The sequence below is a fragment of the Pungitius pungitius genome, chromosome 4 (genome assembly GCF_949316345.1).
Source record: "Pungitius pungitius chromosome 4, fPunPun2.1, whole genome shotgun sequence".
In the NCBI taxonomy this organism is placed as follows: Eukaryota; Metazoa; Chordata; class Actinopteri; order Perciformes; family Gasterosteidae; genus Pungitius; species Pungitius pungitius.
The window spans coordinates 1,937,169-1,964,443 of record NC_084903.1 but is presented as its reverse complement, the minus strand read 5'-3'; the positions used below and the strand labels follow the sequence as shown (position 1 = coordinate 1,964,443).

At 42.9% G+C, this 27,275-nt stretch overlaps 2 protein-coding genes and 37 non-coding genes across 39 annotated transcripts; 38 read left to right on the top strand and 1 right to left on the bottom strand.

The window, feature by feature from the left end:
• Window positions 1-283: 283 nt before the first annotated feature.
• On the top strand, window positions 284-6,531 carry mtch2 (mitochondrial carrier homolog 2). The gene is made up of 13 exons (XM_037450828.2): window positions 284-418; window positions 1,492-1,576; window positions 2,220-2,326; window positions 2,826-2,852; window positions 2,946-3,002; window positions 3,644-3,701; window positions 3,834-3,885; window positions 3,976-4,035; window positions 4,508-4,601; window positions 4,865-4,912; window positions 5,010-5,077; window positions 5,163-5,238; window positions 5,802-6,531. The coding sequence occupies exons 1-13, from the start codon at window positions 332-334 to the stop codon at window positions 5,886-5,888; spliced, it is 906 nt and encodes a 301-aa protein (XP_037306725.1). The 5' UTR covers window positions 284-331; the 3' UTR covers window positions 5,889-6,531.
• Window positions 6,532-6,639: 108 nt separating this feature from the next.
• On the bottom strand, window positions 6,640-9,051 carry znf414 (zinc finger protein 414). Its single transcript, XM_037450814.2, has 4 exons — window positions 8,742-9,051; window positions 8,392-8,502; window positions 7,506-7,611; window positions 6,640-7,405 (listed from the first exon to the last, which is right to left on the bottom strand). Exons 1-4 carry the CDS (start codon window positions 8,851-8,853, stop codon window positions 6,970-6,972), a joined length of 765 nt encoding a protein of 254 aa, XP_037306711.2. The 5' UTR covers window positions 8,854-9,051; the 3' UTR covers window positions 6,640-6,969.
• Window positions 9,052-13,654: 4,603 nt separating this feature from the next.
• On the top strand, window positions 13,655-13,755 carry trnay-gua (transfer RNA tyrosine (anticodon GUA)). Its single transcript has 2 exons — window positions 13,655-13,691; window positions 13,720-13,755. It is a non-coding gene; the product is annotated as a tRNA-Tyr (tRNA).
• A 200-nt stretch (window positions 13,756-13,955) lies between these two features.
• Window positions 13,956-14,056, top strand: trnay-gua (transfer RNA tyrosine (anticodon GUA)). The gene is made up of 2 exons: window positions 13,956-13,992; window positions 14,021-14,056. It is a non-coding gene; the product is annotated as a tRNA-Tyr (tRNA).
• A 1,038-nt stretch (window positions 14,057-15,094) lies between these two features.
• On the top strand, window positions 15,095-15,195 carry trnay-gua (transfer RNA tyrosine (anticodon GUA)). The gene is made up of 2 exons: window positions 15,095-15,131; window positions 15,160-15,195. It is a non-coding gene; the product is annotated as a tRNA-Tyr (tRNA).
• Window positions 15,196-15,625: 430 nt separating this feature from the next.
• Window positions 15,626-15,726, top strand: trnay-gua (transfer RNA tyrosine (anticodon GUA)). Its single transcript has 2 exons — window positions 15,626-15,662; window positions 15,691-15,726. It is a non-coding gene; the product is annotated as a tRNA-Tyr (tRNA).
• Window positions 15,727-15,932: 206 nt separating this feature from the next.
• trnay-gua (transfer RNA tyrosine (anticodon GUA)) lies at window positions 15,933-16,033 on the top strand. Its single transcript has 2 exons — window positions 15,933-15,969; window positions 15,998-16,033. It is a non-coding gene; the product is annotated as a tRNA-Tyr (tRNA).
• A 430-nt stretch (window positions 16,034-16,463) lies between these two features.
• On the top strand, window positions 16,464-16,564 carry trnay-gua (transfer RNA tyrosine (anticodon GUA)). The gene is made up of 2 exons: window positions 16,464-16,500; window positions 16,529-16,564. It is a non-coding gene; the product is annotated as a tRNA-Tyr (tRNA).
• Window positions 16,565-16,923: 359 nt separating this feature from the next.
• trnay-gua (transfer RNA tyrosine (anticodon GUA)) lies at window positions 16,924-17,024 on the top strand. The gene is made up of 2 exons: window positions 16,924-16,960; window positions 16,989-17,024. It is a non-coding gene; the product is annotated as a tRNA-Tyr (tRNA).
• A 737-nt stretch (window positions 17,025-17,761) lies between these two features.
• On the top strand, window positions 17,762-17,862 carry trnay-gua (transfer RNA tyrosine (anticodon GUA)). Its single transcript has 2 exons — window positions 17,762-17,798; window positions 17,827-17,862. It is a non-coding gene; the product is annotated as a tRNA-Tyr (tRNA).
• A 359-nt stretch (window positions 17,863-18,221) lies between these two features.
• On the top strand, window positions 18,222-18,322 carry trnay-gua (transfer RNA tyrosine (anticodon GUA)). The gene is made up of 2 exons: window positions 18,222-18,258; window positions 18,287-18,322. It is a non-coding gene; the product is annotated as a tRNA-Tyr (tRNA).
• Window positions 18,323-18,451: 129 nt separating this feature from the next.
• On the top strand, window positions 18,452-18,552 carry trnay-gua (transfer RNA tyrosine (anticodon GUA)). Its single transcript has 2 exons — window positions 18,452-18,488; window positions 18,517-18,552. It is a non-coding gene; the product is annotated as a tRNA-Tyr (tRNA).
• A 206-nt stretch (window positions 18,553-18,758) lies between these two features.
• trnay-gua (transfer RNA tyrosine (anticodon GUA)) lies at window positions 18,759-18,859 on the top strand. Its single transcript has 2 exons — window positions 18,759-18,795; window positions 18,824-18,859. It is a non-coding gene; the product is annotated as a tRNA-Tyr (tRNA).
• Window positions 18,860-19,059: 200 nt separating this feature from the next.
• Window positions 19,060-19,160, top strand: trnay-gua (transfer RNA tyrosine (anticodon GUA)). The gene is made up of 2 exons: window positions 19,060-19,096; window positions 19,125-19,160. It is a non-coding gene; the product is annotated as a tRNA-Tyr (tRNA).
• A 203-nt stretch (window positions 19,161-19,363) lies between these two features.
• trnay-gua (transfer RNA tyrosine (anticodon GUA)) lies at window positions 19,364-19,464 on the top strand. The gene is made up of 2 exons: window positions 19,364-19,400; window positions 19,429-19,464. It is a non-coding gene; the product is annotated as a tRNA-Tyr (tRNA).
• Window positions 19,465-19,670: 206 nt separating this feature from the next.
• trnay-gua (transfer RNA tyrosine (anticodon GUA)) lies at window positions 19,671-19,771 on the top strand. The gene is made up of 2 exons: window positions 19,671-19,707; window positions 19,736-19,771. It is a non-coding gene; the product is annotated as a tRNA-Tyr (tRNA).
• Window positions 19,772-19,977: 206 nt separating this feature from the next.
• Window positions 19,978-20,078, top strand: trnay-gua (transfer RNA tyrosine (anticodon GUA)). Its single transcript has 2 exons — window positions 19,978-20,014; window positions 20,043-20,078. It is a non-coding gene; the product is annotated as a tRNA-Tyr (tRNA).
• A 200-nt stretch (window positions 20,079-20,278) lies between these two features.
• On the top strand, window positions 20,279-20,379 carry trnay-gua (transfer RNA tyrosine (anticodon GUA)). The gene is made up of 2 exons: window positions 20,279-20,315; window positions 20,344-20,379. It is a non-coding gene; the product is annotated as a tRNA-Tyr (tRNA).
• Window positions 20,380-20,585: 206 nt separating this feature from the next.
• Window positions 20,586-20,686, top strand: trnay-gua (transfer RNA tyrosine (anticodon GUA)). The gene is made up of 2 exons: window positions 20,586-20,622; window positions 20,651-20,686. It is a non-coding gene; the product is annotated as a tRNA-Tyr (tRNA).
• A 200-nt stretch (window positions 20,687-20,886) lies between these two features.
• Window positions 20,887-20,987, top strand: trnay-gua (transfer RNA tyrosine (anticodon GUA)). Its single transcript has 2 exons — window positions 20,887-20,923; window positions 20,952-20,987. It is a non-coding gene; the product is annotated as a tRNA-Tyr (tRNA).
• A 205-nt stretch (window positions 20,988-21,192) lies between these two features.
• On the top strand, window positions 21,193-21,293 carry trnay-gua (transfer RNA tyrosine (anticodon GUA)). The gene is made up of 2 exons: window positions 21,193-21,229; window positions 21,258-21,293. It is a non-coding gene; the product is annotated as a tRNA-Tyr (tRNA).
• Window positions 21,294-21,422: 129 nt separating this feature from the next.
• trnay-gua (transfer RNA tyrosine (anticodon GUA)) lies at window positions 21,423-21,523 on the top strand. The gene is made up of 2 exons: window positions 21,423-21,459; window positions 21,488-21,523. It is a non-coding gene; the product is annotated as a tRNA-Tyr (tRNA).
• Window positions 21,524-21,729: 206 nt separating this feature from the next.
• Window positions 21,730-21,830, top strand: trnay-gua (transfer RNA tyrosine (anticodon GUA)). The gene is made up of 2 exons: window positions 21,730-21,766; window positions 21,795-21,830. It is a non-coding gene; the product is annotated as a tRNA-Tyr (tRNA).
• A 200-nt stretch (window positions 21,831-22,030) lies between these two features.
• Window positions 22,031-22,131, top strand: trnay-gua (transfer RNA tyrosine (anticodon GUA)). The gene is made up of 2 exons: window positions 22,031-22,067; window positions 22,096-22,131. It is a non-coding gene; the product is annotated as a tRNA-Tyr (tRNA).
• A 200-nt stretch (window positions 22,132-22,331) lies between these two features.
• trnay-gua (transfer RNA tyrosine (anticodon GUA)) lies at window positions 22,332-22,432 on the top strand. The gene is made up of 2 exons: window positions 22,332-22,368; window positions 22,397-22,432. It is a non-coding gene; the product is annotated as a tRNA-Tyr (tRNA).
• A 206-nt stretch (window positions 22,433-22,638) lies between these two features.
• On the top strand, window positions 22,639-22,739 carry trnay-gua (transfer RNA tyrosine (anticodon GUA)). Its single transcript has 2 exons — window positions 22,639-22,675; window positions 22,704-22,739. It is a non-coding gene; the product is annotated as a tRNA-Tyr (tRNA).
• A 431-nt stretch (window positions 22,740-23,170) lies between these two features.
• trnay-gua (transfer RNA tyrosine (anticodon GUA)) lies at window positions 23,171-23,271 on the top strand. The gene is made up of 2 exons: window positions 23,171-23,207; window positions 23,236-23,271. It is a non-coding gene; the product is annotated as a tRNA-Tyr (tRNA).
• A 200-nt stretch (window positions 23,272-23,471) lies between these two features.
• trnay-gua (transfer RNA tyrosine (anticodon GUA)) lies at window positions 23,472-23,572 on the top strand. The gene is made up of 2 exons: window positions 23,472-23,508; window positions 23,537-23,572. It is a non-coding gene; the product is annotated as a tRNA-Tyr (tRNA).
• Window positions 23,573-23,772: 200 nt separating this feature from the next.
• trnay-gua (transfer RNA tyrosine (anticodon GUA)) lies at window positions 23,773-23,873 on the top strand. Its single transcript has 2 exons — window positions 23,773-23,809; window positions 23,838-23,873. It is a non-coding gene; the product is annotated as a tRNA-Tyr (tRNA).
• A 737-nt stretch (window positions 23,874-24,610) lies between these two features.
• Window positions 24,611-24,711, top strand: trnay-gua (transfer RNA tyrosine (anticodon GUA)). Its single transcript has 2 exons — window positions 24,611-24,647; window positions 24,676-24,711. It is a non-coding gene; the product is annotated as a tRNA-Tyr (tRNA).
• Window positions 24,712-24,840: 129 nt separating this feature from the next.
• On the top strand, window positions 24,841-24,941 carry trnay-gua (transfer RNA tyrosine (anticodon GUA)). The gene is made up of 2 exons: window positions 24,841-24,877; window positions 24,906-24,941. It is a non-coding gene; the product is annotated as a tRNA-Tyr (tRNA).
• A 129-nt stretch (window positions 24,942-25,070) lies between these two features.
• trnay-gua (transfer RNA tyrosine (anticodon GUA)) lies at window positions 25,071-25,171 on the top strand. The gene is made up of 2 exons: window positions 25,071-25,107; window positions 25,136-25,171. It is a non-coding gene; the product is annotated as a tRNA-Tyr (tRNA).
• A 206-nt stretch (window positions 25,172-25,377) lies between these two features.
• On the top strand, window positions 25,378-25,478 carry trnay-gua (transfer RNA tyrosine (anticodon GUA)). The gene is made up of 2 exons: window positions 25,378-25,414; window positions 25,443-25,478. It is a non-coding gene; the product is annotated as a tRNA-Tyr (tRNA).
• A 129-nt stretch (window positions 25,479-25,607) lies between these two features.
• On the top strand, window positions 25,608-25,708 carry trnay-gua (transfer RNA tyrosine (anticodon GUA)). The gene is made up of 2 exons: window positions 25,608-25,644; window positions 25,673-25,708. It is a non-coding gene; the product is annotated as a tRNA-Tyr (tRNA).
• A 206-nt stretch (window positions 25,709-25,914) lies between these two features.
• Window positions 25,915-26,015, top strand: trnay-gua (transfer RNA tyrosine (anticodon GUA)). Its single transcript has 2 exons — window positions 25,915-25,951; window positions 25,980-26,015. It is a non-coding gene; the product is annotated as a tRNA-Tyr (tRNA).
• A 200-nt stretch (window positions 26,016-26,215) lies between these two features.
• Window positions 26,216-26,316, top strand: trnay-gua (transfer RNA tyrosine (anticodon GUA)). The gene is made up of 2 exons: window positions 26,216-26,252; window positions 26,281-26,316. It is a non-coding gene; the product is annotated as a tRNA-Tyr (tRNA).
• A 203-nt stretch (window positions 26,317-26,519) lies between these two features.
• On the top strand, window positions 26,520-26,620 carry trnay-gua (transfer RNA tyrosine (anticodon GUA)). The gene is made up of 2 exons: window positions 26,520-26,556; window positions 26,585-26,620. It is a non-coding gene; the product is annotated as a tRNA-Tyr (tRNA).
• Window positions 26,621-26,826: 206 nt separating this feature from the next.
• Window positions 26,827-26,927, top strand: trnay-gua (transfer RNA tyrosine (anticodon GUA)). The gene is made up of 2 exons: window positions 26,827-26,863; window positions 26,892-26,927. It is a non-coding gene; the product is annotated as a tRNA-Tyr (tRNA).
• A 206-nt stretch (window positions 26,928-27,133) lies between these two features.
• On the top strand, window positions 27,134-27,234 carry trnay-gua (transfer RNA tyrosine (anticodon GUA)). The gene is made up of 2 exons: window positions 27,134-27,170; window positions 27,199-27,234. It is a non-coding gene; the product is annotated as a tRNA-Tyr (tRNA).
• The last annotated feature ends 41 nt before the right edge of the window (window positions 27,235-27,275 follow it).

The following is a 27,275-nucleotide window of genomic DNA, read 5'->3' as shown; positions in this document are numbered from 1 at the left end:
TGCCAAGTGGGATTAGCACCTTTAAATATTTAAGAACATCACATTTTTTTTTGGAAGCATTGGCCAGCAATGCAACGACCTCCCACAAAGAGATTACGATAATGACAAAACAATCATCTCCAAGTTCATCAAATAAAGTAAACATTATTTTGAGATGACAGATGAGAACACAGAAATGATTTGTGTAAAGTGAAAAGGCTTCTGTCATTAAGCGAGCAATACACGATGCGAAACGCTAGATGGCGGTACCCACATAAAAAGGGCGCTGTTGACTCCTCTGACGCAAAAAGAAAGAGAAAGACTTCCGCGTAACTCCACTGTATCTGTAAAGATGGCGGACACGTGTGGACAGGTATTGCTGGGATCAGGGCTCACCGTCCTCTCCCACCCTCTGATGTACATCAAAGTCCTGATCCAGGTAAGGGGAGAAGTGGTGGGACCTAGGGGAGGTGTCCCCGGGGAAGCAGCCGCTCGGGTCACGGTTAACTAGCAGTTATGGCGTAAATACTGCACGAGCCAACTAGCTAGCACCTTGAAGAAGAAACTGCTAATATACTTAGAAAACAGCATCGACTGTGACTGAATTAATGAGCATAATTGAAGCCCCTACGTTAACGTCGATTGGCTCCTTCATTCGGCGCGGATCTCTGATTAATGCACCGCAGCATACGCTATGACAACAACGCCAACTACACTATCGATCCGACTCTTGTCCCTATGACCTTCTGTCATACTCTGCGGAAGTGAGGCGTGACAAACAGTTCTTACGGTTCATACTGTAATGATCGTGCTGTGTTGTTCATTTTCTGTACACGTCCTCTGACCGCTTCTAAAACGCATCAGTTTTTTTCTAACAAGCTGGTGTTGTTGTGGGGACTCTTTGGAAAGATAACCGCTACTTGACGTTAGCTGGCAGCCCAGCAGCAATCCAACGTTACAACTTGGCTATTGGCTACATTTTGGAAACAATTGATCGAAGTTACAAAGTGATTCATATTTCCAATTGCTTTCAAAGTGGATGTTGCTGACCTGTGTTAAAAGGAAGTGAAAGGTCAGGGACCAGCGAGGATGTCTTTCTTTGCGATAACATGCATGTTATTATTTCTAACATGTTTCTCGGGGCATTGCTTTCACGCAGCGTTAGCTGTCTTGAATGACACACTTGTACAGCGTTAATAACGTACATGGCGAGTACGGTGCGCGGGCTCTTCTGCTCTTTACAGACCGGCGTCCTTTAGCCTACTAAAGTAGCTCGTACGCTAAAATGATCTGTTGCTAACTAGCGAGCTAAAGCCGCCGATAATCATTACGCCGACTCGGCGTGACGTCAGCTGTCCGGAAGTGAACAGAAATAACTAGACCAAAATAACAAAGGTGGTCAAAGTGTGTCAAAGAAATCCAGGTGTGTTATTTTAGTCCAGGTGTGGACGCGTCCTTGTTCGTGGCTCGTTTCTCATCCCTCTTCGTGGTTGTTCTCGTGTGTGCCGTCAGGTTGGACACGAGCCGCTCGCTCCCTCTCTGGGCCGGAACCTGTTCGGCAGACAAGTCTACCAGCTGCCCGGCCTATTTGCTTACGGTGGGTCTCTGGGACATTAATCAGGACAAAGACGGGGGGGGGGGGGGGGGTTACTGTCTTTCTCTCTGTGGGTGTTTAATCTGTTGTAGCTCGTCCTTTTTGTGAGACAACTCTGTCCCGCCCTGAGCGGCGCTGGACGTGTTTTTGGAGACGGGATTGACAACTGACAGAAGCCTTTTTTTGTTTTTTGTTCTTCCTGTCTGTACAAAATGTATACCCCTAAACGTTTAAACTTCTTAGTACTTAAAACTGAAATGAATCGAATAAATAAACAAGTTTAAAAGTAACATTCATTATTTCTCATCAAAATGTTACTGCCACCAAGTCATAAACACCTCACAAATGTTGGGTGTCTCCTGTTCTTCAGTGTGGTTCTTTGGTTTTTAATTGTGTTCATCCAAAAAATAGAAAAATGTTGTGCAATCTTAGCGTGATGAACGCTCGCACTGTGATTGTTGCTCACAGTGCTGCTGCCGAAGATTCTTTCACACAACTGGTACCAACCTGTGATCTCAAGTTCTAGTTTTTGGGATGAAATGAGCCCCCCCCCCCCCTTGGCGTTTCCTTGATGTCAACCTCGCGCTGTTTTTTTTTTTTTTTAGGCCTTGTCTAATTTGTGCTGTTTATTTTCCGGCTGTTTCAGCCAAACACATCATCAAGATCGATGGAAAAGCGGGTCTCTTCAAAGGGCTCGGCCCGAGGCTGTGCGCCGGCTCCATCGGCACCATTGTTCACAGCAATGTTGTGCAGGTAGGCCATGAAAAGGGCACTGTGAAAAGTATGTTGTCATACAGCTTGTTCTTCAGTTGAAAGTATGCCATGTTTGTTTTCTTGAACGCATTTCCTTCAAGGTTGAAATTGACATTTTACATTTCATTTTGTGTATTGACCCCACAAATCATATAATTATCATGAGCTCGAGTCTTGCTTAGCAACTCGTTTTGAGTTGGAGAATAGGTTATACGTACTGCAAATGGCATTGATTAGCAATTTTATTTTTGGGCAGAAGCTTGAATTACAGGTAACCAACCATTCCTCAGTGTGACAGCTGGTTAATTCCTCTAACGCGAAAATATGTCAGGAGTTGAGTTGATAAAAAAAAAAAAATAGAGAATAAAAATCAGTGAGGCTTTGCCAATGAGTATAGAACTTATTTAAAGGAGCAAAAGTAAGATCCATGTAAATGTAACTCACCTAAGTCTTTATTCACAAGGGCGGTTTTATCATGTTAACCTCTATTTTTTTTCAGAAATGTCAAGAACACGGCACGCTTCAGGTAAGCGCTTCTTCTGCTGGTCTTATTGTTTAAACTTTAAGGTGAATATTGTGTGTAAGCCGGTTGTCGCTGAGGTTTGATTCTGTCGACCAGGTGCTGGGAGGCCAGCAGAAGGCTGCAGAGGGCTCCCTACAGCACGTCGTTAACGAGGTAACGTCTTCATTGCATTTATTATACATTCTTGATCACCATATTTGACCAAGTGTGTCTTTACGAACACTCTGGCTGCTCGGCTGCCCTTTTCAGAATGTACTGCGACTGCGAGTCCTCCCACAGCTTTAACGTTGCATTTACAACATCAGACATCTGCTTTATTTCATAAATGAAGGATGTTTTTTTTGACAATTTTATATACCGTATTCATCCTTACCGAGTGATATAATCTGTGCCTATCAACCTTAAATGAGCAGCTTTTTAAAACTAAACAAACGGCTTAGGACATTATTAGTCGGTACCTGGTGGAAGTCTTCTCTCACTTTCATAGAATCAATCTCCCTATTTCTCAATCATTCTCCACTTTTCTTCTCCCATTAACATGCCGACCTGAAAGCCTTTCCTTCAGGGAAGCCTGCGATTTGGTATCATCTGCCCCCCCCCCCCCCTCTAACCATTTTGTAAAATATCAAAGGATTTCGTTTTAATTGCGTTCGCTTCGTTGAGCTACACATGTTACCAGTCGTCACTTTATCCTGCAGTTCTCTTCACTTAGTTTAGACTATTTGAGGATCCAACGGGGCTTTCATGTGGAATAATGGAACCTATTCCTCGTTTGCTTGCTTTCTCTCCCACAGACAGCCAAAGAGATGATAGCCCGCTCCTGCGCCACCATTGTCACACATCCCTTTCATGGTGAGTCCGTCCAGGGTCTCCAGATGGCTTTACACGCCCACTACAGCGTTATGCTGCCAACAGCATGTGTGTGTGGCGGGAGAGACGCTGGTCCACATGTCAAGTCTGTTTTTCCTCCAACTTGCTTTTCAGTGATTACTTTGCGATGTATGGTCCAGTTTATTGGGAGGGAAACAAAATACAGGTACAGTTCTGACGTTTTTAGACCTCATTGAGAAGAGCCGGCGCTGTAGATTATAACTTACAAATGTTCATGCGTTTCTTTCTTTGTCAGCGGGGTGTTTGACTCCGTAGTCACGGTCTACAAAGAAGAAGGATTACTGGGCTTCTTTGCGTAAGTTTCACACTCCTGGTCTTATTTCTTTCTTTTTAATACGATTGTTGGTGCATTGACTTGATGGTTAACTTTGAATAATTGCAAAGTGAGAATACGCCCAGAGGTAGTTTTTCCTTGGTGCCCGGTGCTTTTGTATGTGCACAGTGGTGCTACACACTTTTGTTGATGGATAGGCTACAAACCGTTTAACTAACTGCTCATCAGAAATATGTCAAATAAAAAAAATAACTACTAACAACCACAAGTGCACAATTTCTCCACATTCTTTGTTAAACACGGAGTAGTTACCGTAAAGCTTTTTTTTACATGGACGCGTGTTTAGTGCCATGTTTTTAATGTTTAATTACTAATCAGCCCCCGAAGTAACCGGTGGGTATAAATTCTAACTGTAACTCTAACTTTGGTTGATCGTTGCTTTTCATACTCTCAATGTTTTAAAGCCAAAATGCTGCTGTGTTTTCTCACTCAGGGGTCTGATTCCTCGCTTGCTCGGTGACGTCCTGTCTCTGTGGATTTGTAACCTGCTGGCTCACGTCATCAATACATACGCCATCGATGACTCGGTGTGTAAACGTGCAGAAAACATGTTAGTCCACAGCTTCTAGGATTAATATTTTGAAATACAACAACTCGTATTAGGCAGGAGATGAGACATTTAATCTTTAGTCATTTTTATTTCAATATTTGATGTTATAATAACTGTAGCATTCAAAATTCTATTTTTGACAAAGAACTATTTACCAAAGATAAAGCTGAGACGTGTGAGGGTCTGTATTCGTCCCAGTCTCGCATACATTAACTCTCTTTGATCTGTTCTTTTCTCCAGATGAGTCACACAGGGGAAATCAAGAACTGCTCTCAGGCTGTGACCGGGGTGAGTGCAACAGATGCTGTGCGTTGTTGGATGTTTACAACATTTTAGCTTGCGGTTTCGATCAAGATTCCCCTGCTGTGCCCTCTTCTTCTTCCAGTTCTTTGCGAGTATGCTCACGTACCCTTTCGTTTTGGTGTCGAACCTCATGGCTGTCAATAACTGCGGGTGAGTCTGCAGCGAAGGCATCGTTCTGTAGATCCCTGCACGTCTCGGACTAGGGCACAATTACAATATCGGTTTGTCCTTGCAGGCTCGCCGGGGGCCTGCCTCCCTATGTGTCTGTATGTCCCACCTGGGTGGACTGCTGGAGGCATCTAAGCAGAGAGGTAAACACATGGCACCCCCGACATCTGTCTACACAGGATGGGTACACATGACCGATGCTTTTTACAGTAACCGCCTCGTGGACGTGTTTTTTGGTGCAGAAGATTCAAACCCACGCCATAAGGCAAAACCTATTTTAGAGGGCTGAAATAAAGATAATGCCATAAGATCTCCCGCCATGCCGGCTTTGATTTTAAAACACCGAACCACACAACGCTGTCTCAGCATGTGAGGTCGGATATGACTCCACAATCCTCTGCTCCTCTGTGGCTGTAGGTCAGCTTCTCATGTTTCTAACCGGTGGTCCCAATTAAGAGGTCCAGCCGTGTTAACGGCTTCTGGGTTGTTCAGTGTCGACCGACAACTAAAAGCACCATGAAGTTTAGTTACTACTGTACGTATTTGTAGGGAACACAAAAGGTGTGCAGGGTGTTGGAACATTAAACCTGTCATAGCTGCTCATTTGACTCCAAGGTGTACACAAGCACAGGGATCTTCGGCATTGAGTAGTTCTAATTACCTCATGTCACGGTACTAAAACCCTTGAATCTTCTCTTCTTTCCAGGGCAACATGAGCAGAGGCAACAGTCTATTTTTCCGGAAGCTTCCGGCAGGGAAGGTCTACGCCGTTGACCAGAACAGATTTTTTTAAAAAGCCTCAAGAGAACTGAGCTGAACATAGTTGTGATAATGAAACAAAAATCAACATTGCCTGATCTAGAGGTTGGACAGCTGGCACTTAATCTTGTTTTTCATGCATTTGTTTACTATTTTATTTCTCAACCTGCCATCATGTGGAATAAAAACACATTCATTTCTAGCAGGTTTGGTTTTATTAACAGGTGGAAACTGCAGGGCTGTAAAATAAATAATCCTCTTGAAATTGTACTAAATCTGAAGGGAGGATGGTTCATGCTGTCAACGCTGTCCAAGTAGAGACAGCGCCCCCTCCCTCCATGTGTTTTCTTTAGAGTACGGACAATGGCTCCCATTCATCCAGCGTGATGGGATTTGTTTTTGTGGAAAAGCGCACCTCAGTCTGCATGTGGTAATGTCTAATAATTCACAAGTTGGTGACCAAGTGGGACCCCCCCCCCCCTCCTCCCCATCGTGTAATAGTGTCTCGATGTGTTAATGACAGCTCGCTGCTCAGCGGGAGAGAGTTCTAAGGATGGTTGTTCGGGAGCATGTTTTGGATGTAAGGAGGCATGGAGTCAGCACCCTCTTTGGGCTGTGAGCAGCCCAGTGCTTGTATCAACTCAAATAATAAAATAAAAAAGCTTTTCTAATTGTCATTCTTGTTAGTGTTTGTACAAGAGAAATGGTTCCAGGCCAATTGGTATTTGAAAAAAATCCCATGAAGTGGCCAAATAAGTGTGTGACCTTATCTGAGCCATTCAGTTCCTTTTCGTCCATGTTGCTTCAACGCCATGAACACACACGTTTAATCTGATTCAATCCCCACACACAATAGAGCACCGAGTGTGGATTCATTCCGCTGATGTAAACCGTCCCAACAACATTCACCGATTCCACCAGTCGGTTAAGTAAATTACTGAATCCGTTATAAATAAATGATGCATTGCTGAGCAGTCGCGTAGTGACCCCCTTGTTGGTTGCTGGCTTATCATTGGATTTGATGAATGATCCCTTTAAAAACATTTTACACATGAGGCGCAGCAGTGTCAGATCTGTCACCAACTGAACCACTCAAAACCGCCACGTGGGCAGGCTCAGGAGACCTGGTTTGTGTCCGGAGGTAAACCGGGGCAGCCGTAGCCATCCGGGTTTGAAGGCAGAGGAAAATCAGAGGGTTCGCTCTTGACCCAGGGCTGGGGCGCCGCCTCTTTGAGCTGCGGTGGCGCTAGGAGGGGAGAGGAGGTCTCCGGGTTGGACAAGAAAGAGGTGCCGTGGAGAGGCGTGGGAGGCTCTGCATCTAGAACGGCGGCGAGGAAGGAACCTTCCGTGGTTGGGATTTCGGAGGGAAGCAGCTGGGGGGTGGGCAACCGGTCAAGCAGCGGGGGCTTCTCGTCCAGGTCTGTCATGGCGGCAGGCGGGGGGGGCGCTGTATCTGCCGGCTTTGGCCTCCCTCGGGACACTTTGGAACAGGTGTGGAGGTGAGTCAGGAGGCCCCGGTAAGAACGCAACTTTGTGCGGCAGCTCTCGCACCTTTGGGGAGGAGGGGGAGGGGGGATGTATTGCATGGTCTGATCAACTTGGCAACTGAAAGTTGATGAGAGGGCAGAAAGAGTAAAAACCGAGAACTCACAGGAAGAAAATGTTGGGTTTGTGATGATGCCTCATGTGTTCCATCAGTTTTTGCATATCTGGGAAGGAACCACTGCATCCCAGGGTGGAGCACAACAGGACCTTTCCTGGAGGGTGGGGGGAAGGGACAGTGTTTACACCATTTACATTTACTTGGCATTCAAAGATGGTTGCACCCCTTCCCTCGCCAACAGATATCACACAAATACAAAAATAAACTGAAGCTAGATTTAAATTCTTGAAAAAGGAGCCAAGTAGTGGTCTGTAACTGTAGAAACTGCTGCAAATCTAAATCAGATTTTCATATATGATATATAAATATTCGTGTTTTATCTCTCTTAAAGTCCTTTAATTTGAGGTGAGAAAATGGTAACCATAAACAATACATAAATTCAATGCCCAATAAAGTGGAACGGTAGTAAAGAAATTGTCCAAAAACACTGCGGGATTCTTTTGCTGTATGTCGTCACAAGAGGTGTATCACTACGTCAGTGATGCATGTTGTCAAATTTAGTTGACAGATAATTATTCATAATTTCCCTGTAATATAAATTCAATACTTGGAAAATGTATGACTTATACGATTCCTTAGATGTCACCAACATGTTTATACCTGCATGGATCTCTCTGAATAGAAGGATAGGCAAGATATTGAGAACTGATGGGTGTTTGTGACTGTCGGTCAGCCATCTTGGTTTGGGGAAATGTATCTTGCACGTACTGCACGTACTACAACTGCTTGCCATTGGGTGGCTGTGTACGGGACGATGCAATAGCGTCCACTGTGGTGGCTTATGCGTAACTATGCCATCAAAAACCATGCAAATACAAGAAAACAATATTTGAAAAAAACGTTAGTGAAATATCTCCGGACCCGAAGGGCTCACCTGGTAGAGACTGAGCGGAGATCTCATGGTCTCTGATATGGCTCTCCAAAGCCGTCGTGTCCGAGTACACTCGCTTACAGCCATATAAGGGACAAGAGGTCCTCTCCTTACCTGAGAAGGACAGACGAGACTTAATTAAACTCCGTGAAAATGTATCACCAACGTCCGTGGCAACAGTGGTTGTATAACGCCAGGAACATAGCAACAGAAGCACAGCGCGTTAGCATGCTAGCTGGCTAAGTGTCACGGCTAACTTGGTCATAGCGATTAAACGTTACCTCGTGTCGCCAAAGCACGTTAGGACTAAACTGTTTAGCGTCTGTCTGCGATGTTCGAACGACATTACAAACCTCCGCTAGGAGCATCGGCTGTCTGCATGGCTGTGCCGCCCGAAGAGTCCTTAAGAGACGTAGCACCTAATTTCTGCGGCCACAGTACAGGAAAAACTACAAGAACCAGCATGCAGAGCAAAAAGAACTTCAGGCCTCAAGAGTCAAGATACATGGATACAGGAGAGCGGAAAATGAGCAATTTCAAAATTGAACAACAGCAGACATGATGACTGTCGAGTTCGCTTAGTAATGCGGGTGAGACAGACTGTACTATGGCTGACATCTTTATTATTATTATCATGCCCGCTCCGTATTCTACTCCCGCACCCCACATACCTCCCTCATCCTATTGGTCCCCAGCCTACCAACCCAAGGCTTCCTATTTGTTTACCTACATGTCAATCTTCTTCTTCTTTTAGTGTTTATTGGCGGTTCGCAAATTATTTTGTCGGTGCATTACCGCCACCATCTGGACTGGAGTGTGGAGCAGGAGATTATGCAGAACACTAAGAGATGAGATAAAGAACAGAAAAAAGAAGAAAAAAACTACATCCGTTTAACTAAATTCGTTTCTCTTAAAAACGGAATAATGAAACCATACGTTTTATCTGCTTGATTCCCCAGTAGACTTGACAGTGTCCAGTCCTGGTGTTTTACCTTCTTAAGTGACTGACGAAGATGTTCCCTCTGTATACTGTAACTCCCACATTGTAACAATACATGTTCCACAGTTTCTGGTTGGTCACATTATGAGCATTTCCCAGTTGGGTGCTTGCCTATTTTATGTAGTGAATGGTTGAGTCCTGTGTGTCCTATTCTCAATCGAGTGATGACGTATCCTTCCCTTCTTTCCCTCCTTACCCAAACATGTTTTTGAATTTTATAGAGATGCCTTCCAGTTTCCTGATCATCCCAGTACTCCTGCCATACTTTATTTGCATATGTTCTAATGCTTTGCGTGACCTCAGATTTACTTAATGGAACATTTAAACCTATGTTCTTAATTCTGAGCGTTTGTTTGGCCAGAATATCAACCTGTTCATTCCCCTCCACACCAACATGGGCTGGTACCCAGATGAATTGCATGGTTTGACCTCTAATTTCCATCCTATACATTATGAGGAATATTTCATTGATTATATCATTCCTGATATTTGATCTACCAGATTCTATGCTGGAAAGTGCTGAGAAACTGTCAGATGCAATTACGGTGTTGTTAATTTCCCTCTTATCTAGCCACTGCAGGGCCAACAGAATTGCCAATAGCTCTGTGGTATAAACTGACACATGATCTGATACTCTTTGCCTGATGCAGATCTCACTCTCACACAGGATATAAACTGCTGCTCCTGCACATCCTGTTTTGGGGTCTTTAGATCCGTCCGTAAATATGAATGTAAAGTCTGATGAAGTGCTGATCAAAATAATTCTGTACTATGCGCCATGCTGGTTTTTGCTTCGACTTATCCTTCAATTTTTGCTGCATCCTAAAGTCTACCTTTGGAGATGGGAATAACCAGGGAGAAATGGAGGAGATTGAGACTGCAGGGCAATACTGTCTTGACACAACCCTGCTTTTTCCGCCATTACATCGCCTACCCACCCAGAGCTTGTGTGATTGGATTCCCTATGTTCCCAACAGTCTGTCAGAATGCTTTTGGTTGGGTGAGTTCCACAATGCCCCTGGAGATTAACCCAGTATGCCAGCATTAATTTAACTCTTCTAATCCTCAGGGGCATCTCTCCCACTTCCACTTGCATTGCTGATACCGGAGATGTTGTGAATTACATGTCAATCAAGTAACAACCTGTAACATGAACAATCCTACATCCAGTGTTGAGAAAGTTCACTTTCTACTAGTTTAAAGTTTAGTTCACAAATTTAAAAAAAGAACTAGTTCAGTTCATAGTTCAAACTTCAACATTTTTGTACAAAGTTCACAGTTCCAAAAAATGAACTTGTTCAGTTATTTATTTCCATACGTTGCAGCGAGCTATTATTTTTCAAAATGATTGCCACAGCCCAGAACCACAGACAGCAATTCTTTTTTAATTACATTGTTGCTTTAATGCTATGTTGCTGTCCATTCACTCCACACTAGCAGCAGCTGCAGCGTTCAACCCCAACAGTACATTCACTTGTTGCTTGAATGGTCTTTTTTAAATAAGGAATTATTAAAAGAAAAATAGGACAGTAATCATTAAGGTGCAAATGTTTGCAAAGAAGCAGGAACCTACGCCAGGATCCTGTTTGTAGACTTCAGCTCTGCCTTCAACACCATCCCGTCTCTGCTGCAGGACAAACTCTCCGTTGTACGTGCCCAACTCCACCTGCAAGTGGATCACTGACTTCCTGTCCGACAGGAAGCAGCACGTCAAGCTGGGGAAACATATCTCTGCCTCTCGGTCCATCAGCACTGGTTTTCCCCAAGGCTGTGTTCTTTCCCCTCTGCTCTTCTTCCTGTACACCAACAGCTGCACCTCCAGTCACCCTGTGTGACTCCCCCGTCACCAATGTGGATTCCTTCCGTGTGGCTCCATCATCGCCCAGGACCTCAAGTGGGAGCTGAACATTAGCTCCATCACCAAAAAGGCTCAGCAGAGGTTGTTCTTCCTGAGGCAGGTTGCAGCGTGTCATCCGCTCTTCATTGGCGATTGGCTGCATTCTGCCGTCTCTCCAGGACTTGTTCGCTTCCAGGACTTTGAAGCGGGCTTGTAAGATTGTGGCCGACCCCTCTCGCCCCGTCCATCCGGCAGGAGGCTGAGATCCATCAGGACTAAGACCTCCCGCCACCCTAACAGATTCTTCCCTTCGGCAGTCGGGCTCATCAACCGAGCCCGGGTCTCCCCCTGACGGACTCTCTACATGCACATACACTTTGTCACTTTCACTTGTCACTTTCTGTTTAGCTGGTGCACTTTATCTTTTTTAAAAATCTTAATTTCTTAACTTACTAAACCATAGCTTTACCGTACTAACCCATAGAATACATTTTATTATACAGTATTTGTATCTTATTGCTGCACTTCATTGTCTGTTGTCCATTGTCATACTGTCTTCCTTCATGCACCAACCACCAAGTCAAATTCCATGTATGTCTGACATATGATAGCAATAAACGTTTACTGATTCGTGATTCTTACAGGGTCTCCCGGTGACAAGACACGGTTCATTTTTGCACGGTGACGCCTGTTGTATTGTGCAGCATCTGACATCCTCTTCTCCTTTTCCTATCCGAGCCAGTGCACGACTGTCAGGCAGTGTTGGGTCCAGATGAGAGGGAATAGTTGGCACCGTGGTGCCTAAGTGTCAGCCCATGAGAAGCTAAGAGGAGTGGCTCTATAAGCGAGTAGATAGCTGTAATAGCTGGAAATCCATGCAAGGGCGTGCTCAGAATTTTGACCACATAAACCTTCTGTATGGTCTGTTTGACTCACTCCTCAGCTGCAGTCTGGCGAACCCTGACACATCCAGCGGAATCCGTTGCAGCCCACAATAGTGACATCCGCTCCAGTGTCAAAATTGAACCTGATTGTGGTGTCCATTATTCCTATTAGCGGTCAATGCAACTTTGTCAGACTTTACAGAACTCAGGAAGAAACATTCATCCTCCTCCATCTCAATACCAGCCACATTTTCGCCTGCACAGCAGACACTCTGTAAGTTTCTTCCACATGAATGACACTTAGCATCGTTGGCGGGGCACTCATGTCTAGGGTGAGGAGGGCCACCACATTTGTAGCAATGGGAACCTTGTGGATGCCTACTCTGGCTGCTGAAGTGTGGCCTTGCTCCGTGACTTTTGTATTTGTTGAACTTGGGCTTCCTTCCTTCAAACACTCTGTCCACAGTGTCGGCATCCAACTTCACTACACTACTGACATCACTCCTCAGTGTGTTTTGTTGCTTTTTTATCTCTTCTGATTGTCTTGCTATGTTAATGGAATTTTCCAGATTTAAATCCATTTGCATCCGTTTGGAGAGCCTTGCATCAGCCTGCAATGCGCACGCTCATATACAATATTCTTTTTAACAATGAATAAAGACTCATATCCGCCTCTCACGGTTGTGTATATTTGCTGGTCTAAAGCACTTAGTTTTAAGCCTCTCAAGACGTCATCTGCTTCGTCTCGCATGCAGTATATCAAAGTATTCACCTGGTTGACTTCGGAGCTTGCAGTTAGGTTTCTTGCCGAACGGAATCTCCGAATTCATTTCGTCCAGTCGTTCGGCTTGGGAACATCAACGGGCTCCAGCGGCTATATGTTAAACGTAGAGCTGGGAGTGTTTGCCGCCATGCTAAGGCTAGATGCTTCCCAGTCCTGCTCGTTATCCATCATCGAACTTCACTGAACACTTCTTGTGAACTTTTACAAACGTCCCTACAGTAGTACAACTCTCTTATATCCTGCCTGAGCTACACAGCACTTCGGACACCATGTGGAGTTCGCTTAATAATGTGCGTGAGACAGACCTTGTACTAAGGTTGAAATCTTGCCCGCTCAGTATCCTACACCGGCACCCCACATACCTCCTTCATCCTAGTGGTCCCCAGCCTACCAACCCAAATGTCAATCAAGTAACAACAAGTAACATAATCAATGACATCCCCATCTTGGCTTGTCTTGCTAACACAGTCATTACCTGTTGGAATGTAGGTAGAGATGTTTAATCTGCAATTGGCAGGTATCCTTAGGTCGCCGGTTCAACTCCGGCTCGAAGGAGGTTTTTATCTTTGTCCGTTTTGGAAGAGTTGTATGGCCCTCATTATTAGTGAGAGTGGAATAAACAGAGTTTTAACTGATGGCCAACCAAATCTTCTCTTGAAATTTCCTGAAAACGAATCCATCTGTTCTTTGTAAAACAAACTTTGGTTCGTCTTTAGGTCCAGCCTTGTATTCCCTGCTAAAAAACAGCACAATAACTTTACCCTTCGATAGCTCAGTTGGTAGAGCGGAGGACTGTAGGCTGATATTCAATGTGCAATTAGCAGGTATCCTTAGGTTGCTGGTTCAACTCCGGCTCGAAGGAGCTTTTTATCTTTGTCCGTTTTGGAAGAGTTGTATGGCCCTTAGTGAGAGTGGAATAAACAGAGTTTTTACTGATGGCCAACCAAATCTTCTCTTGAAATTTCCTGAAAACGAATCCATCTGTTCTTTGTAAAACAAACTTTGGTTCGTCTTTAGGTCCAGCCTTGTATTCCTTGCTAAAAAACAACACAATAACTTTACCCTTCGATAGCTCAGTTGGTAGAGCGGAGGACTGTAGGCTGATATTCAATGTGCAATTAGAAGGTATCCTTAGGTCGCTGGTTCAACTCCGGCTCGAAGGAGCTTTTTATCTTTGTCCGTTTTGGAAGAGTTGTATGGCCCTTAGTGAGAGTGGAATAAACAGAGTTTTTACTGATGGCCAACCAAATCTTCTCTTGAAATTTCCTGAAAACGAATCCATCTGTTCTTTGTAAAACAAACTTTGGTTCGTCTTTAGGTCCAGCCTTGTATTCCCTGCTAAAAAACAACACAATAACTTTACCCTTCGATAGCTCAGTTGGTAGAGCGGAGGACTGTAGGCTGATATTCAATGTGCAATTAGCAGGTATCCTTAGGTCGCTGGTTCAACTCCGACTCGAAGGAGAATATTATCTTTGTCCGTTTTGGAAGAGTTGTATGGCCCTCATTATTAGTGAGAGTGGAATAAACAGAGTTTTAACTGATGGCCAACCAAATCTTCTCTTGAAATTTCCTGAAAACGAATCCATCTGTTCTTTGTAAAACAAACTTTGGTTCGTCTTTAGGTCCAGCCTTGTATTCCCTGCTAAAAAACAACACAATAACTTTACCCTTCGATAGCTCAGTTGGTAGAGCGGAGGACTGTAGGCTGATATTCAATGTGCAATTAGCAGGTATCCTTAGGTCGCTGGTTCAACTCCGACTCGAAGGAGGTTTTTATCTTTGTCCGTTTTGGAAGAGTTGTATGCCCCTTAGTGAGAGTGGAATAAACAGGGATTTTACTGATATCAAACCAAATCTGGTTCAACTCCGGCTCGAAGGAGAATTTTATCTTTGTCACCCTTCGATAGCCCAGTTGGTAGAGCAGAGGACTGTATGCTGATATTCAATGTGCAATTACCAGGTATCCTTAGGTCGCTGGTTCAACTCTGGCTCGAAGGAGAATTTTATCTTTGTCCGTTTTGGAAGAGTTGTATGGCCCATAGTGAGAGTGGAATAAACAGGGATTTTACTGATATCAAACCAAATCTTCTCTTGAAATTTCCTGAAAACGAATCCATCTGTTCTTTGTAAAACAAACTTTGGTTCGTCTTTAGGTCCAGCCTTGTATTCCCTGCTAAAAAACAACACATTAACTTTACCCTTCGATAGCTCAGTTGGTAGAGCGGAGGACTGTAGGCTGATATTCAATGTGCAATTAGCAGGTATCCTTAGGTCGCTGGTTCAACTCCGGCTCGAAGGAGGTTTTTATCTTTGTCCGTTTTGGAAGAGTTGTATGCCCCTTAGTGAGAGTGGAATAAACAGGGATTTTACTGATATCAAACCAAATCTGGTTCAACTCCGGCTCGAAGGAGAATTTTATCTTTGTCACCCTTCGATAGCCCAGTTGGTAGAGCAGAGGACTGTATGCTGATATTCAATGTGCAATTACCAGGTATCCTTAGGTCGCTGGTTCAACTCTGGCTCGAAGGAGAATTTTATCTTTGTCCGTTTTGGAAGAGTTGTATGGCCCATAGTGAGAGTGGAATAAACAGGGATTTTACTGATATCAAACCAAATCTTCTCTTGAAATTTCCTGAAAACGAATCCATCTGTTCTTTGTAAAACAAACTTTGGTTCGTCTTTAGGTCCAGCCTTGTATTCCCTGCTAAAAAACAACACATTAACTTTACCCTTCGATAGCTCAGTTGGTAGAGCGGAGGACTGTAGGCTGATATTCAATGTGCAATTAGCAGGTATCCTTAGGTCGCTGGTTCAACTCCGGCTCGAAGGAGGTTTTTATCTTTGTCCGTTTTGGAAGAGTTGTATGGCCCTCATTATTAGTGAGAGTGGAATAAACAGAGTTTTAACTGATGGCCAACCAAATCTTCTCTTGAAATTTCCTGAAAACGAATCCATCTGTTCTTTGTAAAACAAACTTTGGTTCGTCTTCAGGTCAAGCTTTGTTATACATGCTAAAAAACAACTCAATAAGATTACCCTTCGATAGCTCAGTTGGTAGAGCGGAGGACTGTAGGCTGATATTCAATGTGCAATTAGCAGGTATCCTTAGGTTGCTGGTTCAACTCCGGCTCGAAGGAGGTTTTTATCTTTGTCCGTTTTGGAAGAGTTGTATGGCCCTTAGTGAGAGTGGAATAAACAGGGATTTTACTGATATCAAACCAAATCTGGTTTAACTCCGGCTCGAAGGAGAATTTTATCTTTGTCACCCTTCGATAGCTCAGTTGGTAGAGCGGAGGACTGTATGCTGATATTCAATGTGCAATTAGCAGGTATCCTTAGGTCGCTGGTTCAACTCCGGCTCGAAGGAGAATTTTATCTTTGTCCGTTTTGGAAGAGTTGTATGGCCCATAGTGAGAGTGGAATAAACAGGGATTTTACTGATATCAAACCAAATCTTCTCTTGAAATTTCCTGAAAACGAATCCATCTGTTCTTTGTAAAACAAACTTTGGTTCGTCTTCAGGTCGAACTTTGTTATACAGGCTAAAAAACAACTCAATAAGATTACCCTTCGATAGCTCAGTTGGTAGAGCGGAGGACTGTAGGCTGATATTCAATGTGCAATTAGCAGGTATCCTTAGGTCGCTGGTTCAACTCCGGCTCGAAGGAGAATTTTATCTTTGTCCGTTTTGGAAGAGTTGTATGGCCCTTAGTGAGAGTGGAATAAACAGGGATTTTACTGATATCAAACCAAATCTGGTTCAACTCCGGCTCGAAGGAGAATTTTATCTTTGTCACCCTTCGATAGCTCATTTGGTAGAGCGGAGGACTGTAGGCTGATATTCAATGTGCAATTAGCAGGTATCCTTAGGTCGCTGGTTCAACTCCGGCTCGAAGGAGAATTTTATCTTTGTCCGTTTTGGAAGAGTTGTATGGCCCTTAGTGAGAGTGGAATAAACAGGGATTTTACTGATATCAAACCAAATCTGGTTCAACTCCGGCTCGAAGGAGAATTTTATCTTTGTCACCCTTCGATAGCTCAGTTGGTAGAGCGGAGGACTGTAGGCTGATATTCAATGTGCAATAAGCAGGTATCCTTAGGTCGCTGGTTCAACTCCGGCTCGAAGGAGGTTTTTATCTTTGTCCGTTTTGGAAGAGTTGTATGGCCCTCATTATTAGTGAGAGTTTAATAAACAGGGATTTTACTGATGGCCAACCAAATCTTCTCTTGAAATTTCCTGAAAACGAATCCGTCTGTTCTTTGTAAAACAAACTTTGGTTCGTCTTTAGGTCCAGCCTTGTATTCCCTGCTAAAAAACAACACAATAACTTTACCCTTCGATAGCTCAGTTGATAGAGCGGAGGACTGTAGGCTGATATTCAATGTGCAATTAGCAGGTATCCTTAGGTTGCTGGTTCAACTCCGGCTCGAAGGAGGTTTTTATCTTTGTCCGTTTTGGAAGAGTTGTATGGCCCTTAGTGAGAGTGGAATAAACAGGGATTTTACTGATATCAAACCAAATCTGGTTTAACTCCGGCTCGAAGGAGAATTTTATATTTGTCACCCTTCGATAGCTCAGTTGGTAGAGCGGAGGACTGTATGCTGATATTCAATGTGCAATTAGCAGGTATCCTTAGGTCGCTGGTTCAACTCCGGCTCGAAGGAGAATTTTATCTTTGTCCGTTTTGGAAGAGTTGTATGGCCCATAGTGAGAGTGGAATAAACAGGGATTTTACTGATATCAAACCAAATCTTCTCTTGAAATTTCCTGAAAACGAATCCATCTGTTCTTTGTAAAACAAACTTTGGTTCGTCTTCAGGTCGAACTTTGTTATACAGGCTAAAAAACAACTCAATAAGATTACCCTTCGATAGCTCAGTTGGTAGAGCGGAGGACTGTAGGCTGATATTCAATGTGCAATTAGCAGGTATCCTTAGGTCGCTGGTTCAACTCCGGCTCGAAGGAGAATTTTATCTTTGTCCGTTTTGGAAGAGTTGTATGGCCCTTAGTGAGAGTGGAATAAACAGGGATTTTACTGATATCAAACCAAATCTGGTTCAACTCCGGCTCGAAGGAGAATTTTATCTTTGTCACCCTTCGATAGCTCAGTTGGTAGAGCGGAGGACTGTAGGCTGATATTCAATGTGCAATTAGCAGGTATCCTTAGGTCGCTGGTTCAACTCCGGCTCAAAGGAGAATTTGATCTTTTTCCGTTTTGGAAGAGTTGTATGGCCCTTAGTGAGAGTGGAATAAACAGGGATTTTACTGATATCAAACCAAATCTGGTTCAACTCCGGCTCGAAGGAGAATTTTATCTTTGTCACCCTTCGATAGCTCAGTTGGTAGAGCGGAGGACTGTAGGCTGATATTCAATGTGCAATTAGCAGGTATCCTTAGGTCGCTGGTTCAACTCCGGCTCGAAGGAGGTTTTTATCTTTGTCCGTTTTGGAAGAGTTGTATGGCCCTTAGTGAGAGTGGAATAAACAGGGATTTTACTGATATCAAACCAAATCTGGTTCAACTCCGGCTCGAAAGAGAATTTTATCTTTGTCACCCTTCGATAGCTCAGTTGGTAGAGCGGAGGACTGTAGGCTGATATTCAATGTGCAATAAGCAGGTATCCTTAGGTCGCTGGTTCAACTCCGGCTCGAAGGAGGTTTTTATCTTTGTCCGTTTTGGAAGAGTTGTATGGCCCTCATTATTAGTGAGAGTTTAATAAACAGGGATTTTACTGATGGCCAACCAAATCTTCTCTTGAAATTTCCTGAAAACGAATCCATCTGTTCTTTGTAAAACAAACTTTGGTTCGTCTTCAGGTCCAGCCTTGTATTCCCTGCTAAAAAACAACACAATAACTTTACCCTTCGATAGCTCAGTTGGTAGAGCGGAGGACTGTAGGCTGATATTCAATGTGCAATTAGCAGGTATCCTTAGGTCGCTGGTTCAACTCCGGCTCGAAGGAGCTTTTTATCTTTGTCCGTTTTGGAAGAGTTGTATGGCCCTTAGTGAGAGTGAAATAAACAGAGTTTTTACTGATGGCCAACCAAATCTTCTCTTGAAATTTCCTGAAAACGAATCCATCTGTTCTTTGTAAAACAAACTTTGGTTCGTCTTCAGGTCAAGCTTTGTTATACTTGCTAAAAAACAACTCAATAAGATTACCCTTCGATAGCTCAGTTGGTAGAGCGGAGGACTGTAGGCTGATATTCAATGTGCAATTAGCAGGTATCCTTAGGTCGCTGGTTCAACTCCGGCTCGAAGGAGCTTTTTATCTTTGTCCGTTTTGGAAGAGTTATATGGCCCTTAGTGAGAGTGGAATAAACAGAGTTTTTACTGATATCAAACCAAATCTTCTCTTGAAATTTCCTGAAAACAAATCCATCTGTTCTTTGTAAAACAAACTTTGGTTCGTCTTTAGGTCCAGCCTTGTATTCCCTGCTAAAAAAATAAAACACAATAACTTTACCCTTCGATAGCTCAGTTGGTAGAGCGGAGGACTGTAGGCTTATATTCAATGTGCAATTAGCAGGTATCCTTAGGTCGCTGGTTCAACTCCGGCTCGAAGGAGAATATTATCTTTGTCCGTTTTGGAAGAGTTGTATGGCCCTCATTATTAGTGAGAGTGGAATAAACAGAGTTTTAACTGATGGCCAACCAAATCTTCTCTTGAAATTTCCTGAAAACGAATCCATCTGTTCTTTGTAAAACAAACTTTGGTTCGTCTTCAGGTCAAGCTTTGTTATACATGCTAAAAAACAACTCAATAAGATTACCCTTCGATAGCTCAGTTGGTAGAGCGGAGGACTGTAGGCTGATATTCAATGTGCAATTAGCAGGTATCCTTAGGTCGCTGGTTCAACTCCGGCTCGAAGGAGGTTTTTATCTTTGTCCGTTTTGGAAGAGTTGTATGGCCCTCATTATTAGTGAGAGTTTAATAAACAGGGATTTTACTGATGGCCAACCAAATCTTCTCTTGAAATTTCCTGAAAACGAATCCATCTGTTCTTTGTAAAACAAACTTTGGTTCGTCTTCAGGTCCAGCCTTGTATTCCCTGCTAAAAAACAACACAATAACTTTACCCTTCGATAGCTCAGTTGGTAGAGCGGAGGACTGTAGGCTGATATTCAATGTGCAATTAGCAGGTATCCTTAGGTCGCTGGTTCAACTCCGGCTCGAAGGAGGTTTTTATCTTTGTCCGTTTTGGAAGAGTTGTATGGCCCTTAGTGAGAGTGAAATAAACAGAGTTTTTACTGATGGCCAACCAAATCTTCTCTTGAAATTTCCTGAAAACGAATCCATCTGTTCTTTGTAAAACAAACTTTGGTTCGTCTTCAGGTCAAGCTTTGTTATACTTGCTAAAAAACAACTCAATAAGATTACCCTTCGATAGCTCAGTTGGTAGAGCGGAGGACTGTAGGCTGATATTCAATGTGCAATTAGCAGGTATCCTTAGGTCGCTGGTTCAACTCCGGCTCGAAGGAGAATTTTATCTTTGTCCGTTTTGGAAGAGTTGTATGGCCCTCATTATTAGTGAGAGTTTAATAAACAGGGATTTTACTGATGGCCAACCAAATCTTCTCTTGAAATTTCCTGAAAACGAATCCATCTGTTCTTTGTAAAACAAACTTTGGTTCGTCTTCAGGTCAAGCTTTGTTATACTTGCTAAAAAACAACTCAATAAGATTACCCTTCGATAGCTCAGTTGGTAGAGCGGAGGACTGTAGGCTGATATTCAATGTGCAATTAGCAGGTATCCTTAGGTCGCTGGTTCAACTCCGGCTCGAAGGAGCTTTTTATCTTTGTCCGTTTTGGAAGAGTTATATGGCCCTTAGTGAGAGTGGAATAAACAGAGTTTTTACTGATATCAAACCAAATCTTCTCTTGAAATTTCCTGAAAACAAATCCATCTGTTCTTTGTAAAACAAACTTTGGTTCGTCTTTAGGTCCAGCCTTGTATTCCCTGCTAAAAAACAACACAATAACTTTACCCTTCGATAGCTCAGTTGGTAGAGCGGAGGACTGTAGGCTTATATTCAATGTGCAATTAGCAGGTATCCTTAGGTCGCTGGTTCAACTCCGGCTCGAAGGAGAATATTATTTTGTCCGTTTTGGAAGAGTTGTATGGCCCTCATTATTAGTGAGAGTGGAATAAACAGAGTTTTAACTGATGGCCAACCAAATCTTCTCTTGAAATTTCCTGAAAACGAATCCATCTGTTCTTTGTAAAACAAACTTTGGTTCGTCTTCAGGTCAAGCTTTGTTATACATGCTAAAAAACAACTCAATAAGATTACCCTTCGATAGCTCAGTTGGTAGAGCGGAGGACTGTAGGCTGATATTCAATGTGCAATTAGCAGGTATCCTTAGGTCGCTGGTTCAACTCCGGCTCGAAGGAGGTTTTTATCTTTGTCCGTTTTGGAAGAGTTGTATGGCCCTTAGTGAGAGTGGAATAAACAGGGATTTTACTGATATCAAACCAAATCTGGTTCAACTCCGGCTCGAAGGAGAATTTTATCTTTGTCACCCTTCGATAGCTCAGTTGGTAGAGCGGAGGACTGTAGGCTGATATTCAATGTGCAATAAGCAGGTATCCTTAGGTCGCTGGTTCAACTCCGGCTCGAAGGAGGTTTTTATCTTTGTCCGTTTTGGAAGAGTTGTATGGCCCTCATTATTAGTGAGAGTTTAATAAACAGGGATTTTACTGATGGCCAACCAAATCTTCTCTTGAAATTTCCTGAAAACGAATCCATCTGTTCTTTGTAAAACAAACTTTGGTTCGTCTTCAGGTCCAGCCTTGTATTCCCTGCTAAAAAACAACACAATAACTTTACCCTTCGATAGCTCAGTTGGTAGAGCGGAGGACTGTAGGCTGATATTCAATGTGCAATTAGCAGGTATCCTTAGGTCGCTGGTTCAACTCCGGCTCGAAGGAGCTTTTTATCTTTGTCCGTTTTGGAAGAGTTGTATGGCCCTTAGTGAGAGTGAAATAAACAGAGTTTTTACTGATGACCAACCAAATCTTCTCTTGAAATTTCCTGAAAACGAATCCATCTGTTCTTTGTAAAACAAACTTTGGTTCGTCTTCAGGTCAAGCTTTGTTATACTTGCTAAAAAACAACTCAATAAGATTACCCTTCGATAGCTCAGTTGGTAGAGCGGAGGACTGTAGGCTGATATTCAATGTGCAATTAGCAGGTATCCTTAGGTCGCTGGTTCAACTCCGGCTCGAAGGAGCTTTTTATCTTTGTCCGTTTTGGAAGAGTTGTATGGCCCTTAGTGAGAGTGGAATAAACAGAGTTTTTACTGATATCAAACCAAATCTTCTCTTGAAATTTCCTGAAAACAAATCCATCTGTTCTTTGTAAAACAAACTTTGGTTCGTCTTTAGGTCCAGCCTTGTATTCCCTGCTAAAAAACAACACAATAACTTTACCCTTCGATAGCTCAGTTGGTAGAGCGGAGGACTGTAGGCTTATATTCAATGTGCAATTAGCAGGTATCCTTAGGTCGCTGGTTCAACTCCGGCTCGAAGGAGAATATTATCTTTGTCCGTTTTGGAAGAGTTGTATGGCCCTCATTATTAGTGAGAGTGGAATAAACAGAGTTTTAACTGATGGCCAACCAAATCTTCTCTTGAAATTTCCTGAAAACGAATCCATCTGTTCTTTGTAAAACAAACTTTGGTTCGTCTTCAGGTCAAGCTTTGTTATACATGCTAAAAAACAACTCAATAAGATTACCCTTCGATAGCTCAGTTGGTAGAGCGGAGGACTGTAGGCTGATATTCAATGTGCAATTAGCAGGTATCCTTAGGTCGCTGGTTCAACTCCGGCTCGAAGGAGGTTTTTATCTTTGTCCGTTTTGGAAGAGTTGTATGGCCCTTAGTGAGAGTGGAATAAACAGGGATTTTACTGATATCAAACCAAATCTGGTTCAACTCCGGCTCGAAGGAGAATTTTATCTTTGTCACCCTTCGATAGCTCAGTTGGTAGAGCGGAGGACTGTAGGCTGATATTCAATGTGCAATTAGCAGGTATCCTTAGATCGCTGGTTCAACTCCGGCTCGAAGGAGAATTTTATCTTTGTCCGTTTTGGAAGAGTTGTATGGCCCCGTAGTGAGAGTGGAATAAACAGGGATTTTACTGATATCAAACCAAATCTTCTCTTGAAATTTCCTGAAAACGAATCCATCTGTTCTTTGTAAAACAAACTTTGGTTCGTCTTTAGGTCCAGCCTTGTATTCCCTGCTAAAAAACAACACATTAACTTTACCCTTCGATAGCTCAGTTGGTAGAGCGGAGGACTGTAGGCTGATATTCAATGTGCAATTAGCAGGTATCCTTAGGTCGCTGGTTCAACTCCGGCTCGAAGGAGGTTTTTATCTTTGTCCGTTTTGGAAGAGTTGTATGGCCCTTAGTGAGAGTGAAATAAACAGAGTTTTTACTGATGGCCAACCAAATCTTCTCTTGAAATTTCCTGAAAACGAATCCATCTGTTCTTTGTAAAACAAACTTTGGTTCGTCTTCAGGTCAAGCTTTGTTATACTTGCTAAAAAACAACTCAATAAGATTACCCTTCGATAGCTCAGTTGGTAGAGCGGAGGACTGTAGGCTGATATTCAATGTGCAATTAGCAGGTATCCTTAGGTCGCTGGTTCAACTCCGGCTCGAAGGAGCTTTTTATCTTTGTCCGTTTTGGAAGAGTTATATGGCCCTTAGTGAGAGTGGAATAAACAGAGTTTTTACTGATATCAAACCAAATCTTCTCTTGAAATTTCCTGAAAACAAATCCATCTGTTCTTTGTAAAACAAACTTTGGTTCGTCTTTAGGTCCAGCCTTGTATTCCCTGCTAAAAAACAACACAATAACTTTACCCTTCGATAGCTCAGTTGGTAGAGCGGAGGACTGTAGGCTTATATTCAATGTGCAATTAGCAGGTATCCTTAGGTCGCTGGTTCAACTCCGGCTCGAAGGAGAATATTATCTTTGTCCGTTTTGGAAGAGTTGTATGGCCCTCATTATTAGTGAGAGTGGAATAAACAGAGTTTTAACTGATGGCCAACCAAATCTTCTCTTGAAATTTCCTGAAAACGAATCCATCTGTTCTTTGTAAAACAAACTTTGGTTCGTCTTTAGGTCCAGCCTTGTATTCCCTGCTAAAAAACAACACAATAACTTTACCCTTCGATAGCTCAGTTGATAGAGCGGAGGACTGTAGGCTGATATTCAATGTGCAATTAGCAGGTATCCTTAGGTTGCTGGTTCAACTCCGGCTCGAAGGAGGTTTTTATCTTTGTCCGTTTTGGAAGAGTTGTATGGCCCTTAGTGAGAGTGGAATAAACAGGGATTTTACTGATATCAAACCAAATCTGGTTTAACTCCGGCTCGAAGGAGAATTTTATATTTGTCACCCTTCGATAGCTCAGTTGGTAGAGCGGAGGACTGTATGCTGATATTCAATGTGCAATTAGCAGGTATCCTTAGGTCGCTGGTTCAACTCCGGCTCGAAGGAGAATTTTATCTTTGTCCGTTTTGGAAGAGTTGTATGGCCCATAGTGAGAGTGGAATAAACAGGGATTTTACTGATATCAAACCAAATCTTCTCTTGAAATTTCCTGAAAACGAATCCATCTGTTCTTTGTAAAACAAACTTTGGTTCGTCTTCAGGTCGAACTTTGTTATACAGGCTAAAAAACAACTCAATAAGATTACCCTTCGATAGCTCAGTTGGTAGAGCGGAGGACTGTAGGCTGATATTCAATGTGCAATTAGCAGGTATCCTTAGGTCGCTGGTTCAACTCCGGCTCGAAGGAGAATTTTATCTTTGTCCGTTTTGGAAGAGTTGTATGGCCCTTAGTGAGAGTGGAATAAACAGGGATTTTACTGATATCAAACCAAATCTGGTTCAACTCCGGCTCGAAGGAGAATTTTATCTTTGTCACCCTTCGATAGCTCAGTTGGTAGAGCGGAGGACTGTAGGCTGATATTCAATGTGCAATTAGCAGGTATCCTTAGGTCGCTGGTTCAACTCCGGCTCGAAGGAGAATTTGATCTTTTTCCGTTTTGGAAGAGTTGTATGGCCCTTAGTGAGAGTGGAATAAACAGGGATTTTACTGATATCAAACCAAATCTGGTTCAACTCCGGCTCGAAGGAGAATTTTATCTTTGTCACCCTTCGATAGCTCAGTTGGTAGAGCGGAGGACTGTAGGCTGATATTCAATGTGCAATTAGCAGGTATCCTTAGGTCGCTGGTTCAACTCCGGCTCGAAGGAGAATTTGATCTTTTTCCGTTTTGGAAGAGTTGTATGGCCCTCATTATTAGTGAGAGTGGAATAAACAGAGTTTTAACTGATGGCCAACCAAATCTTCTCTTGAAATTTCCTGAAAACGAATCCATCTGTTCTTTGTAAAACAAACTTTGGTTCGTCTTCAGGTCAAGCTTTGTTATACATGCTAAAAAACAACACAATAACTTTACCCTTCGATAGCTCAGTTGGTAGAGCGGAGGACTGTAGGCTGATATTCAATGTGCAATTAGCAGGTATCCTTAGGTCGCTGGTTCAACTCCGGCTCGAAGGAGGTTTTTATCTTTGTCCGTTTTGGAAGAGTTGTATGGCCCTTAGTGAGAGTGGAATAAACAGGGATTTTACTGATATCAAACCAAATCTGGTTCAACTCCGGCTCGAAAGAGAATTTTATCTTTGTCACCCTTCGATAGCTCAGTTGGTAGAGCGGAGGACTGTAGGCTGATATTCAATGTGCAATAAGCAGGTATCCTTAGGTCGCTGGTTCAACTCCGGCTCGAAGGAGGTTTTTATCTTTGTCCGTTTTGGAAGAGTTGTATGGCCCTCATTATTAGTGAGAGTTTAATAAACAGGGATTTTACTGATGGCCAACCAAATCTTCTCTTGAAATTTCCTGAAAACGAATCCATCTGTTCTTTGTAAAACAAACTTTGGTTCGTCTTCAGGTCCAGCCTTGTATTCCCTGCTAAAAAACAACACAATAACTTTACCCTTCGATAGCTCAGTTGGTAGAGCGGAGGACTGTAGGCTGATATTCAATGTGCAATTAGCAGGTATCCTTAGGTCGCTGGTTCAACTCCGGCTCGAAGGAGCTTTTTATCTTTGTCCGTTTTGGAAGAGTTGTATGGCCCTTAGTGAGAGTGAAATAAACAGAGTTTTTACTGATGGCCAACCAAATCTTCTCTTGAAATTTCCTGAAAACGAAACCATCTGTTCTTTGTAAAACAAACTTTGGTTCGTCTTCAGGTCAAGCTTTGTTATACTTGCTAAAAAACAACTCAATAAGATTACCCTTCGATAGCTCAGTTGGTAGAGCGGAGGACTGTAGGCTGAAATTCAATGTGCAATTAGCAGGTATCCTTAGGTCGCTGGTTCAACTCCGGCTCGAAGGAGCTTTTTATCTTTGTCCGTTTTGGAAGAGTTATATGGCCCTTAGTGAGAGTGGAATAAACAGAGTTTTTACTGATATCAAACCAAATCTTCTCTTGAAATTTCCTGAAAACAAATCCATCTGTTCTTTGTAAAACAAACTTTGGTTCGTCTTTAGGTCCAGCCTTGTATTCCCTGCTAAAAAAATAAAACACAATAACTTTACCCTTCGATAGCTCAGTTGGTAGAGCGGAGGACTGTAGGCTTATATTCAATGTGCAATTAGCAGGTATCCTTAGGTCGCTGGTTCAACTCCGGCTCGAAGGAGAATATTATCTTTGTCCGTTTTGGAAGAGTTGTATGGCCCTCATTATTAGTGAGAGTGGAATAAACAGAGTTTTAACTGATGGCCAACCAAATCTTCTCTTGAAATTTCCTGAAAACGAATCCATCTGTTCTTTGTAAAACAAACTTTGGTTCGTCTTCAGGTCAAGCTTTGTTATACTTGCTAAAAAACAACTCAATAACTTTACCCTTCGATAGCTCAGTTGGTAGAGCGGAGGACTGTAGGCTTATATTCAATGTGCAATTAGCAGGTATCCTTAGGTCGCTGGTTCAACTCCGGCTCGAAGGAGGTTTTTATCTTTGTCCGTTTTGGAAGAGTTGTATGGCCCTCATTATTAGTGAGAGTTTAATAAACAGGGATTTTACTGATGGCCAACCAAATCTTCTCTTGAAATTTCCTGAAAACGAATCCATCTGTTCTTTGTAAAACAAACTTTGGTTCGTCTTCAGGTCCAGCCTTGTATTCCCTGCTAAAAAACAACACAATAACTTTACCCTTCGATAGCTCAGTTGGTAGAGCGGAGGACTGTAGGCTGATATTCAATGTGCAATTAGCAGGTATCCTTAGGTCGCTGGTTCAACTCCGGCTCGAAGGAGCTTTTTATCTTTGTCCGTTTTGGAAGAGTTGTATGGCCCT